The 13,982-nt window shown below is 41.1% G+C and overlaps 1 protein-coding gene across 2 annotated transcripts in view; it reads left to right on the plus strand.

Annotated features, from left to right (window-relative positions):
• The window catches only part of PTPRN2 (protein tyrosine phosphatase receptor type N2), a 643,897-nt gene extending 630,202 nt beyond the window's left edge, over nt 1–13,695 (plus strand). For both annotated transcript variants that reach the window (XM_027450443.3, XM_038174330.2), the window contains exons 22-23: nt 3,963–4,036; nt 9,029–13,695. In XM_027450443.3, the coding sequence (XP_027306244.3) occupies nt 3,963–4,036; nt 9,029–9,100 (146 nt within the window). In that variant the 3' untranslated portion in view covers nt 9,101–13,695. The remainder of the gene's footprint in view (nt 1–3,962; nt 4,037–9,028) is intronic.
• The last annotated feature ends 287 nt before the right edge of the window (nt 13,696–13,982 follow it).

Below are 13,982 nucleotides of genomic sequence, written 5' to 3' on the forward strand. Positions count from 1 at the left end.
ATAGTTAAAATCTGCCTTGCACTGGTATGGAAGTGTTTTCAGAGGTATTTGCTCAGCTAGCTCACTGAGCTGCTGAGGGCAGGGGGAAGGCTACGGGTATCTTGCTCACAGTGAATTATTGCAAACGTGTTCTGTGTGTTTGTGGGTTTTTGTTTTGTTTTGTTAAAAAATAAAAAGGGATTGCATGGATGATTTTTTACATTACTACCAGTACAATGTTACTTCAGCCTCACTCTACATTACATTCTTCCATTCATTTGAAGCAAGCAATGAAATTTCATGTGAAAAAGGAACCCATCACAAACAGAACTCAAATTTAATCCCTATAGCATAAAATAGAGTTAGAGGTGAAAAGGCAGCTATTATTCTTTAAATGCTCACCCTCTATACCCCTGTTATTTTCTGAAACAGTAGCATTGTTAAACAGACATACATATTGGAGGGGCAAAAAGATAAAAAATCTTCTGGTTTGGGCACATTTTGTGTTCTCTTACAGTTTTCTGCAGAGCTGTCCAGCCTAGTATTTTTAACCCCTCCTCTAGATTATTTGCTGCGTGATAATAAATTAATGTCTATTAATGAAAGTCTGTCACTAGACTTCACAGTTCAGTAGCCTGCGGAAAACATTTCCAGTAGTGGGATATCCTTGTAATCACTGGGGCAAATTCTTCCTGCTTTTACTCTAAAACATCGTATCAAATTTAGTTTGTATGTGGGGTTTCCAGATAAGCAATGTTTAAAATACCTTTGTAGCGTGTGAATATTTTGGGGCCATCTCAGTAAGAACATGGTTTGACCCTATTGTCCTTAGATGCAATTTCCCTCTCTCCAAGTGTCGTGTAATACATGGTGCATTCTGTCACCTGAAATGGCTTAAAAGCATAAATAAAGTATTATTAGGTACTAGAGAATGAAAACATGTTATACTGTGCTGTTATACTCCCAGATTAAAAGGAAAGCCTCAGCATGGCAAAGATGTTGAATTTGTTGCATATTTCAACAAAACAATTCAAAAGAGGGTTGAAAGCTCCGACTGCAGTCAAACACTGAGCTCCCATCACCTGTGAATGCAGGTTGGGCTCAGGCCTCCCTTTATGCCTCGAAAATATCTTCTTTGTCTGCCTCTTGTCACCAGAGAACTTTCTACAGACTACTGCACACAGTGGAAGGGAGCTGAATTTACATAATATAGCAGCAATCTAACATAAGTTTGAATAGAACAAAAAAAAAAAAAAAGCTGTCATCACAAAATGAGGTTTAATAGTGGACTTGGAATATATACATTTAAACTCATTTGTTTTAGGCACAATAAGGGAATAGATGGAGAACATGTAGTTGGGGATGCGGAGGAGGAAGAGAGGTTTGCTAATGTGGAGGGAAAGCAAGTCAGGCTGGCTTCATCCTGTGCTGTTGATTGCATCTTTTTTGCTGTGAAGTTCCTTGTTCCAAGATATTTTTCTTCCAGAACAGCTCACCATGCTTGCAGCACTAGGTTGTGGTGATCAGCTTCTTTAGGGACTCAGGTACTTCCCATCACCAGAGTATCAAAGGCATGCAGAAACATTAAAAAAAAAAAAAAAAAAAGGTAGCAAACCGATCTTGGCCTTTGCTTTGCCTTGCCTCTTTGGGCAAGACCATGCTTTGCTCACTTTTTGTCTTCTATTAGCTGTGGCTGTGGACATCAGAAGGGCTTGAGGGTGCCATGCTGATCACAACCCATGGGTTTGGGAACAATGATCAGTAAAAGACGTTGATTCAGATTTGTACTGGCAAAACACTTCAAAGCAAACTTCCCATTAAGCACACTGGCCCACCAGGACTATTCTCATGTTCCAGTGCGAAAGCATATTGCTTTGGTGTTTTGCTAAATCCGGGTTTTATGACCAGGCATTGTTCATACTATTAGGCGTGTCATTCTGTTAATGATGATAAAAAAGTAAGCATTGGTTCACTAGTGAACGCCTGCAATCTGCATCACCGAGATGGAGGAATTAACTCTTTCAAAGGTAGGCTCAGGAGCCTGTCTGGCCAATAAGGAGTGTCATGAGGTCTTGTCACGAACCTTTTCCCAGTTCCTAATGTGTTGTCCTCAGGCTACAGTAGTTTAAAATAAAGAACATCCCTCGCTGGAGGGGGAACACACGTGTCTGCAGCCACAGGGAAGCCCACGTGACAAGCGAGCATGCCAGCTCCACTGGGAGAATCTTCTCCAGGTTCATCCTTGCAGCACGCCACGGAGGCTCGTACAGTTCTACAATTAACCTAGTCCATGGATGTCAGTGTCTCATATCTTAATTTCTGAGAAAGAGAATTCCTTTTATGTTGAACCAAGATGATTTTAATTCCTGGGAATTTAATGAGGCCACTAGTAAGGCTGTAAAGCACGTGCGGTACTCATATTGCTCTGCTCCCAGGGAACACTGTGGTGGAACAGGAAATTCCTACCTAATTTGTGCGTGTGTGAGAACAAACACTGAAATGAGCTACTGTGTTACACCAGTGCTAGGGTTTAAAAAAGGTTCTACCTTTACCGATGATTTCCAGATGAATTGCAACTCTAAAACCCACAACACACTTAAGGTATAATTGCTGCCACTGTTTTTAGACTTTAAAGCGTATGTTGATATGTATTGTGGTCTGTTGTAAGGATGTGTTTTTTGTTTTGTTTTGTTTTTACTTTAAAAAAAAAAAAAAAAGTTTACTACTTTGTCCAGCACACTTTCCCATAAATTCCTGTACATTGTATGGGGGGGGGGAATGGGGCATGGGCAATGTGTGATGCCTCAAACCATGGCAGTTAGCAAAAATATCTGTATCAGATACCTTTTCTAAGTTGTCACTGTTATATGTACTGAATGAATTCATTCCATTTCTGATACAGCTGAAGAACGTATTTTCAAGGAGGCACTTGCTATTGATTATCCTTCTAGAGCTGCCCTGGAAGAATGTGCAGACGAGGGCAGTAGGGGATGGGGGAGTGGATATGGGGCAGTCACACCATGGTCAGGGTGACCCTCTGCCCACCTGCCTGATGCCTTGGCACTGCAAGACGTTCTTGCAAGGCGCAGAAGGGGACCAGTACGAGAGAGCCAAACTCTAACTCCTCAGCAGTGAGGGTTTCCAGCCCTGCTTCTACCCTTGCAGTTCATACAGGGATTGACAGGAGGAACCTAAACTCATTTTCTCTCAGTCCCCTCCAATAGCATGTATCAGGTTAGGCACTCAAGGAAAATGAGGGGGAAGCATCTCAAACTGAAGAGGAAATTGAGGAGGAAAATGGCACTGCACTGTCCCCTTTGTTTCTCCGGGTTATGATGAGAAAGATGAGGACTCACTTTGCTCTTCACAGGTGATGTTTTAGAAGAACGTTCCTCCGTTTGTACTGAGGCAAGAAGCCAGTCCCCACAGCAGTTAGGCTCTGCCTGCCTGTTTCCTGCAGCCTGGCCTTGCTGTTCAGCACTGTCCAGACACTCAAAGTAAAACCTAAAGAAAATGCCGTGGGTTTTGCCATCTCAAACAGCACTCATGCAGCAAGAGGCTGCCGGGTGCTGAGCTAGGTCTTTAGCTGCAGGTGGCAAAAGTTCACCTAAATCTTGTTTTAACGGCATGAATATTTGCGTGGGTCAGGCCTACTCTTAAAAGTGGCAAAGGGGCACTTGGTGGCACGACCACAGCGGACCCTGAGGTTCTGCTAAATATATTCTGCTCTAGGTACAGGGGGGTTCTTAAGAATTTGTTTTTCTCTGGCTTTTCATGAATTAATGTTAATAAAAACTGCCCCTACGTCTTATTTTTCTATATGAACACAAAAATTGCAGCTGCCTGCCAAGTCTGTTGAGAGATGGATGTAATAATTTTCAATCGGACTGTTAGCCCAAAGGGAACCTGATAGCAAGAGATTGACAGATGCAGCATGGATTATCTTGTGCTCTGAACTCAGCCCAATTTGTGGTTTGTTGCAGGTGCTAAAGAGATTGATATTGCTGCTACCCTGGAGCACTTGAGGGACCAGAGACCAGGCATGGTCCAGACAAAGGTACTGTCAATAAATCCACCGGGATTTTAAATACATTAAAGGTCTTTCACAGTAGTTGTTTTCATGACAGAAGAGAGAGGGTATGACCTAATTTAACACAGGTCGCTTGCTGATTACTCTGTTTGGCTTCCTACCAACTGAGGTTTATTTATGCTGAAGATTTATCTAGGCTACTTTCTTTGGTGTTTACTGCTCTTTCTTGTAACATCTCCAACATCTATCTTGATTACCATATATGAAGGGCAATCAAGACAGCACTGTATAGTCTACTAAGGAAAATACGTACGTGAAAAAAATGTTCTTGCTTAAATCCTGAATATGGATTGTTTTCTTAGAGCATCTCTGCCTAACTGTGCATGTAATATTTTTAAAAGGCTTCAACTCATTAAAGAAAGTGTAACTGCTGATGCTTTTTTTCTGAAAAGAAAGTTTTGAATTAAAGAAAATACAGTTTTGAAGGATATCAAGTCATTTTTAGTATCACTGAAGGAAAAGCTTATGCCATGCCTAAAGCAATGTCCTTTATGGATGTAGCATGGTGACTGCATTTATACCCCGTGGTGAGTTGAATATCTTACCCTATAATGACTGTCAGTTGTAATAGTCTCGAAATTTTATGTAATTTATAACTTTTAAAGATAGCTGATACTGTGATTGTAGTTCCTTACATCAGGAATGAAACTTTCTATTGTGATTCTCAGTGACGTGTGGAATATTTTGGGTATTTGCTGCAAGTTAAGAGCTTCAAATATGACAGTAAAGAAACCTGTTCATGACATAGAGGCCAAATAAATCTGAATATGACACTGTAAAATACTGAATGAAAGTTATAACCCCAAACTGAGTATCCAGAGCGATGTGACAGCACTCTGTCTTGGTTAGGCAGGAACTGATAGGAACATCTGCAGCATTTAGGGAGTTGCAGTTGCTGAGGGACAAAGGTGAAATAAATCTGTTTTGCAGGAATCATTGGCTCATAACTTTTTCTGAATCTCTTCTTAATCATTTTATCTTCCCACTAATATTAGAAGTGATGCTGCAGAACAAGGGAGGGGTGGGGAAGGAAGGATTAATTATTATTTACCAGTTAAGTAAGTGCATGAAAAATTAAGATGAGCCAGCCAAAGCTAGCTAAGCTTTATCAGCAAGCAAGACACAAAATTGCACAAATCTTTCTTCTGCTTTGATTATTCAGACTGAGAAAAAAAAATGGATATAGCACACAGCATCCAATGTCACATATATTTATTCTGCGGAAAGATGCAAGTCCTGAGCTACTCTGTAAATGCATCCAATTTATATGGCAGCTCCGTAGAAATACAGAGCTCTGATTCTGATTTGTCTCTCAGTTCAGAGAAATTACAGTTTGTTGCCTTCAACAAAAGGAAAAAAAAAAAGCACAGCTCTGGTACCAAAGAATAAGGTTATGTGAACAACTTCTTTTACTTAGCTCAGAAATAGTTACCCGAGTCCCATGAAAAGCTCACTAAAGACATGTTTCTCCCCTCCAAACATTTATCTGGAAGAGCTCCAGAAAGGCAAATGTATCCAGTGTTTTCACCCAGGATGAAAAATTTTCTCAGGATATTGCTTATCTCTCCTCTTGCTCCTTCTTCCATCATTGTCATTTTCTCAAAACCACCCAAATCACTTATTCAAGCTAATGTCTTGCAAATTATAAATATCTGGTTACATGCTAGCAAGGCACTATCCCCAGAGAATTTTTCTGACGGATTTAAACAAACCCCTGTGCTTTCCCAGCTGAATACAAATGAGGAATATTAGACTCCTGGAGTAATTTAAAACAATGGATTAAAAGTCAGGTTAGAAATGCCAATTACAGAATATCCCTAGGCAAAATAAACACCAACTTACTTTAGCAATGTTATTGTGTTTCCAGCAGGCAGCGCTCCACATTTTCAATAAGCATGTGAAAGATTTGTTTGCAACATTTTGTCTTCTGGTAGGGATCTTTAATTCAAAAGCACTGTATATAATAAATGGTAATGAAATTATCATAACGACATTCTGCATTTCTGAGAAGCATAATAGAAGGTTTGTGGTTTTGTTATTTTTTTGCAGGGGAATCGTAAAATAGAATTGATATGCCACATGTGAGAGGAAAAAATAATGAAGGAGGAAGTGTATTCTCTGTGATGAGAAAAATATTCTTCGTTTTCTTTTTCTCTCTCCTGTATCTTTCCACGTGCAATCTGTAATGTTTAGCTGAGGTTCTTTATTTTGGCATATATGCTGCATGCACCTAGTGTGTTTTCCAGGGAATTTTTATTTGAAGACTTAATGAAATGCAGCTTTTTTTTTTTATCTAAATATATTACTTCTAAATATATTCATGTTGCCTCTGCATTATAGGTGGACTGACAACACAATGTGCCTGCCCACCTCTGTCTTCTAGGCAAAGCCTAGAAATATCTAGATATTTCTATCTGTTTCTGATAGCCTAGATATCTAAGTCAATCTTGTATATGTGAGTAGTGCATGTGAACGAGCTGTACAAAATATCAAACTAAGCCTCTTTAAAATTGCTATTACGTCTATCTATCTGTGGTTGCTCTCATGCAGTGGTGCAGGAGGGGTGTGAAGGCTTTTCTTTGGAGGGTGGGGACACACATCAATGGGAGCTGCACAATGTGCTGCTTGCCTGTGTGTATTGTGCAGAAAGAAGGAGGGGGAAGAGCTCAGCTGCACCATCCCAGAAAGACCAAGTCCTCACCTCGCCTTCTTTGTTGTCCCCTTTATGGCAGTTTCACGGTCAGGTTTGAGCTCTGGCTGTAAAGATGCTCTGATCAGCCTCACTGATTTAGGGTCACGCCTAATGAAAGGTGCTGGACTCCACTGAGCTTGTCTCCAAAATCCATGTCTGAAATTGGGAGTTGCTGTTAATCAGTCCAAGTCCTCATGTGGCATAGCAGCTTCTCCATGGTGTAGTGATGCCCTGTGGGGCACCCATCAGCGAGAGGCAGAGTTGCTTGAGTTCCCAGGTCTCCAGGCTGGCAGCTCTTCACAATGAGGTGGACATGTGTCGGACCAACAGGGCTTAAGGGCAGATTTCCTGAGCGAAAGACTTATTTTCAGCAATGGGACTATTATTAAAGTATTGTAGTCCCTATATTTCAAGCTTTTCCTCACAGTAAAACACTCGGATGAAGAGCACGTTAGACAGCCTCACTGCCATGGCACCAGTTTGGTTCCGGCGTGGCATGTCCAGATGAATGCCTCCTTTGCCTCCTCTGCCCTCCAGCTACTCTCACGCATTCGGTGAGAGTATATTTTGATTCTTGCTCAAAATATAACTGCTGCTCCTGGGTGGCCACCAGCATTTCCAGCGTCTCCTCTAATTGCAGAGACCTTGAGGCAGGCACAGGCAAGCGTATACACCATTTTCTGTGCCTAATGAGGGTGAGTCCTACTCTTTAGGGTGAATTGATGTCTGATTAAAAACTGCTGGATGCAGTCCAGCAAATGTGCAAGGATGCCACTTTGACAGCACCAGGCAGAGAGCAAAATCCGTGAACGCTGGTTTCTCTGAGAAATTATTCTCAGTTTTAAACTTCTTTTTCCTCTCTGGAGCTGTGCTTAACGTCGCTTCTCTCTGAGGCATCTCCACATGGGAGATTATTCTGCAGTGGGGTAAGACAGGGCAGAGAAGAGTGGTGATGAAATGCAAGAATTAGAAGTCAGCCATTTATGAACTATGAGTTGTTTACTTGTAATTTGTTCTCTCATCCTTGCTGCAGATTTCCACTGTTGCAAGTGAATGCTATTAATCCAGTAATCACCTGTGGGGTTGGCTGCATCCTGCAGCCGTGTGCCACTGCTGCGTCCATGCCTGCATTCTTCCTACACAGCCCTGGCAGCTCCTGCTGGAGGCACCTGCTGGACCATTCACTTCCTAATTGGAGGCACAGACAGCATCCCAGCAGCGATCTTTGCAGGGTGTATATCAGACCTCGATTCTCAAAGTTGGTTCTTCCAAAGCTCTTAGCCCCCATTGGCTTAAGCTGCTGGAGCACTTCTAGAAAATCTCAGTAGTTTTGCACGGTCCATGAGTGGTATCCTGAAGTTGCTTGTACTCCAAGTAAACCGTGCACATTTCTTTTTCCCTCTGATAAGAAACAACCAGAAAATCATCCTGTCAGATCTCAGTAAGCTAAATTTCTGAGAAGGATTACTTGCTTAGAAAATACACCGCCTGTTAACCTTGAGGAAGTAAAGCTCCTTGTCCTTCTGTAGGACTAGAGAGTTCAGGAGCATGTTAGGGACACACTTAGATGTTGTGGCCATGCCTGCCTGTGTCCTTCACACCTCTGTTAACCCAGCACAGAAATCTGTTAGTAATTTTGGTTTTATACTTACAGTAAATTTGTAGCAGAAATGTTCCCAAATATTCCCTAAGCAGGAATAAAGTGGACTAAACATTGCTAGGTAATTTGTGGGTGCAGAAGAGTAGTTAAAAAAAGAAGGAGAAAAAGAAAAATAACAGGTAAAGGAAAAAGCAGACATTGTTTTGTATGGTAGATATAATGTGAGGAAATAGTTATTTAGCTGATTTCTGCTAGAAATAGTCCTGAGAGAAGCCAAAGGCTCTCCTTTGCAGCATCTCACCTGTTTCATATCTCAACTACGTTAACAAGTTTCCATCTTAGTGTCAGAAGGAAATGGCTGGTGATCAACTACTCCCAAATGCTTCTGACCAAGCAATCGCAATACATCATCGTGTCCCAGTAGCTTAGTTTGTGCTACCAACATTTTTCTCCATTAAAATGACTGGTTTCAAGATGCTGTCAAACATGTTATATAGCATCAATAATCCCTAAACATTTCACTCCTTTCCGTTGCAGTGTGGAGTTCATCCTGCATATTCATATTTTCAGCAATGTCTTGAGGATGCTCGGCTGCAGAACAGTGCGCCAGGCTGTCGGAAATTTTTTTTGTTTTATTATTCAGTGTATGCGTTTGCTCTCTCCGCAGGAGCAGTTTGAGTTTGCTTTGACAGCAGTTGCAGAAGAAGTGAATGCAATACTCAAGGCACTTCCACAGTGAGCGGCTCGTTCTCCCGGAGGTTCCCGCAGGATCCATTCCTCGTTTCCTCATCCTCGGTCCCTGTGAATGTTCTTGGACACCACGACCTGACCTTAACTGTGTATCTTCTGTTGTAACCACATAGTGATAGGGTCCTTACAAACTCCTTTAGCTGGTAAAAGTTCAACAGTTAGAAATGTGTATTCTGTTTTTTGGGTTTTAAAATAAATTTTAAAAAGTACATTGAAGCCTCGGATTAAGTGACAGAATAGACCATCTAATTCCTTTCACATCCTGGAAGCCCTGAATGTCACTCTCTGAAAGCACACATTCATGTTCTTAATAGCAAATATACAGTATTGTGGGTAATTAGTGCAGTCAATATAGTCTCAGAAAACAGTGTTTTGTTATATTTTGGAACTCCTCAAAGGCTGAACAAGAGTGGGGGGCCTGAAAGGGATGGTGATTGTTCCTACACAATGCCGAGCGAGGGCACGAAGCAGTGCTGAGGGTGTGAGTAAACACAGGTCCAGGCTCTGGCAAAGGGAGCTTGCACCTTCTCATGCTGGGCTTTGGCAAGCAAACATTTTCTTAACTGTTGTTTACTTTTCAGCTTTGTGCTGTGAATGGAAGAAAATCTGAGCTATAAGTAAATAGGCCTTCACAGTTGTTGCAACTGGGGAGAACAAGCTGGTCACGTTAATGGGAACCTGGGGGACAGTGAGCACGGCCGCTCTGGCCAGGTACCTACAGAGCGGAGCAGGCGAGCGTAGACACACCTCCAGGCATCAGGTACATGTCCAGAGCTGGTATGGACACAGATTCTTGACTTTATGGGGTTACTGAGGAAGAAAATGGGACTCTCCTCTTTATATTTTTGCATTTCCCTCTGTAAAGCTGTGCTGTGCCATCCTTTTCAGCCAGGGAAGTATATTTCTATAAAAGCCTGGCTGAAGAAAGAATCACAGGTCTGCATTGTATGATCCTCATTGCATTTGTCTGAGCCAGACATTTGTTGCACCTTTCTGCTCTTTCCTTGTTCTGAATGATGCCTACTTTAACTATTAAGGGATAAAGAAGCACACAGGTTGAATTTCAGAGATTCTTGTGTTCTCAAAATCCTAATGCCTACTGTTGTGAAGTAATGCTAAAATATGTCTGTAAATGGCTTGGTTATGCAATTCTGCTTATATGAATTCACAGTTTTAGTTGTGGCACTCTGCTAAAGGGAATGAAACTACTGATGGCGAGTACTCTTATTTGTTTGAATGTAGGGCCAGAGAGTAACATTATCAAATGTTCTTAGGTGATATAGGCTCTGAATTTCATTTTCAAAAGTGAACACTTGGACACTTTTTCATACGCTATCCTACATTTCTGTGATTTAAGAATTTATTTTTTTCCAAAATCTTGATAGTGTTGTATGCTTGAAACTATATTAGGCTAATTGATTTACCTCAGCACTGGAAAATACAGAATTGAATTTAATTTAGGAAGGGGGAAGCCTTTATAAACTTATAATCAGTGAAATGTTAAAAATGCAATATTGGAGAATTTTGATGGCACAGAGGTAACAGGCATCTATCGGAATCAACCATGTTGCAATTTTGTGTTGTAGGTGTGAATATTGGTGATTTCTTCTTTTTAGCAATTAGTTATTAAAAAAAAAAAAAAAAGCAGAAAACTTGTTACTTTTCTCCATACTTTTCTGTATGCTTTTCTTGGTATGTGCTGTTGCTTAATTTGTGCATCCCATTACTACAGCAGTACAGAGCAGTTACTGCAGATGCCATCATCCTCTTAAGTACACATACTGTACATTAAGCCACATGTTTATTTTATGGCCTAAGCATTTTAGAGCTTTCCTAGCAATAACTAAAAAAACTAATGGAGTATGAATGAGAAAATTGCCTTTTTCATTTGATAATTTAGGTTTAACAGGATTCTTTTATTACTTTAGCTAACACAAAATTGCAGATCAGGGCAGATGAGATCCGTTTGAGCAGTATCAGCAAGTGTTTGAAGTAGATTTACTGTGAGCCATGTACTGCATCTTTCTGAAAATACAGGTAGTTATATCCATACAAACAGTCCAAGGACTCAAAATTAGGGCATCCTAAGCCAAGCCCTCCCATTGTCAGATAAAATTATTTCCCAGTGCAAGATGCTGTACCATTACCTACTGCCAATGGGATAATGGGTTTTTAGCACAAATTTCTGCCCTGGGATTCATTAGTGTTCGCCTTCTGACCGTCCCTGTGCATACTACAAACATGGCTGACGAGCCGTTCGTTTGCACTTCAGGAATATTTTTTAATTGTTCTTTTGCAAATATTTGCATTTCATAATAGCAATTTCAGGGTGATCCCTATTAATTCACAAGCAGCTGAGTGTGAGACTAAAATATTGGTCTTCAGGCTTTGGAGTTTATCTAGCGTAAATTAGAGGGCATTAATCTTCCCCAAGGCTAATGGGGCAGGGATGTATTGTTTTATTCATACTGGTAGCCTGGTTTACACAACAGAAGGATGCAGTGTTACTTAGAGGGTTGGGATATCTCCCACTGAATGTCATTGACAATCCTGTTATTTCAGCCATGTTTTGCACAGTTCTTCCACAAAAAGGTGCCAGGCTTATTCTGTTGAATGTAACTTACCTCGCAGATTATTTCATCTGTGCAGGTAGGATATTGTTGATACCTCTCACTAAATGCCCTGCTTCTGGGGGTGAGCCTTTGCTGCAGAGCCTACAAATGAAATGTAGTTTCCGTCGCACCAGGGTGATCCGGAGGGGTTTGACAATCCATTTTCTGGGAGATGCCAAAGCCATGGAAATACAAACCTGATGAAGCCCCAGAGATAGATTTCTCATGCGGGGCAGGTATTTCTTTACCCTTCTCACTGCAAATGGGCAAAGGATGTTGTTCAGGCTGCCCCAGGCCAATTAACACTGGAAGTGGGACCTGCCCCATGTTCCCTCGCAAGTGAAGTTGAGCAGAGCTTCTTCCTGGAAGCCAAGATGATACAAGAGCCCAGGGTCAAATGAGACCCACACTTCTTCCCCGTTCAATATTCTGCTTGATCTTTAGTAAACGGATTGTGATTGAAGCTTGGGCTGGTGCCTGATGCTCAGCCATAAACAGCATGTATTTAATATTGACCGTCCTCTTGTTCTTGATGAAGACAAATTGAATCTACAGGTGCTGTTTATGCAACTGAACTTTTTAATGACATTTAAGAGGGGAGCTGCAGGAGGATGATTTAACCCCAGTGCTCAGTTTCCTTCCTCACTATTCAAAGCAGAGGGAAAATAACTTGTCCCACAAGCATGGCAGTGAGCATGGCTGGTTGGCACCAAGGATGGTGGTGGTGACTGGACCATAAACCCATGCTTACGTAGTCCCAGAAGGTGTCAACATGTTGGATGGGGAGGTGGTTGTCACCAATTGTCCTCTCCAGTCTTCACCCTTCCCACAACACGACCAGAATTTGGAGGGACTGAAGGAAAGGACAGCACGGTTACCCAAAGCCCAGATGTTTGGGGTTTGGCACTTGCCAGGGGGAAAGCAGCGTGGGTTTTGCTGTCAACTGCACTTGTTTCAGGCATGAATTCTAACCATTGCCCTTGACCATCATTTGTGGGGGAACCTGGTGCAGCCTGGGTAACATCCAGTGGAAGTCCTGGGCAATCCTGAGGGCCAAGAATGAATTGAAAATCCCAGAAAATCCCATATCCAAATCTTAATTCAGTAGCAAAACATGCAAGATTATTTTTATAGATGCTACTAATGGTTTAAGACACTTTAAAATATTTTTTAAAATCTACACCAATGCCTAAACCTTGTTCCTGTCTCTAGCACGCATGCAGAACCAATCTCCATCCATCCCCAGGGGAATGACAGTTATAGTACCTGTAAGGAGTTCATGCTTTATTAGTCAAGTGGAACATTAATAAAACCCAGCCCACTCCATAATTTCCAGAATAGTCATTAATTAAAAAAAAATGTTTATTGGAATAGAAAACAAGTATTTGATTAGCTTTGTTACAGAACAATAGCTCTCCTAATTTTTATTCTGCATATTTTATTCTTTGTTTAGAAAATTCTCTTAAGAAGCAGTTGAGATAATTCGCTTTTTAAAATTGTACAGTTTCTATGGTTTTGCTTTTTAAATGAGAGTACACTTTGTAGATTTGATTATTATATTTTTCTGTTAAGATTACATTGGACATTACAAAAGCATTCCCCACCACAGTGAAAAGAAAGCTATCCTGTTGGTTTATTGTAAAAGAAAAAAATAATTAAAACAAAATTGCAGAGCTGTGGCATACTCAATCCAATTAGAGCATGACTCTTTACTACTCTTCATTTACCACATTAGAAATAAATTTACACCAGCAAGATTTCATTTGAAGCTGTTCTTGCATGCTGTTTGTACTGTATTTGATGGCATAATATTGTTTCATTTACAACCTTTTCCTTCTTGTCATTCTATTATATTCTTTCTGTATATAGTTAAAAAAAAAAAAAGAGTAAAAAAATGAAAAAGATTATACAAAGTATTTTGTTCTACCTCTGTAAAAATCATATTTGTGAATAAAGTCATATTGTCTGTGGAGTGCAGTATCGTGAATGCAGCATTAGTAGCTGGTGCTTTGCTTTTATTTGGGGGTGGGCGGGCTCCTCCCTCTAGTGCTGGATTCTGAATTCCCAAGATGTCCAGGTGGGGCCGACAAAGAGGGGCTCAGGTGTCCTGCCGACCCCATAGAGGTCCATGCTTCATCTGCTGTGAGCAAAAGAGGCTGCAGCCACCTCTGGCTGTGGTGTATGGCCTCTTACAGTGCAGCTTCCAACGCTGATGGAGGTGGGGGTCATGGTGCTCCAGACAGGGAGGGGAAAGAATTT

The sequence above is a fragment of the Anas platyrhynchos genome, chromosome 2 (assembly GCF_047663525.1).
Source record: "Anas platyrhynchos isolate ZD024472 breed Pekin duck chromosome 2, IASCAAS_PekinDuck_T2T, whole genome shotgun sequence".
NCBI classification, from domain to species: Eukaryota; Metazoa; Chordata; class Aves; order Anseriformes; family Anatidae; genus Anas; species Anas platyrhynchos.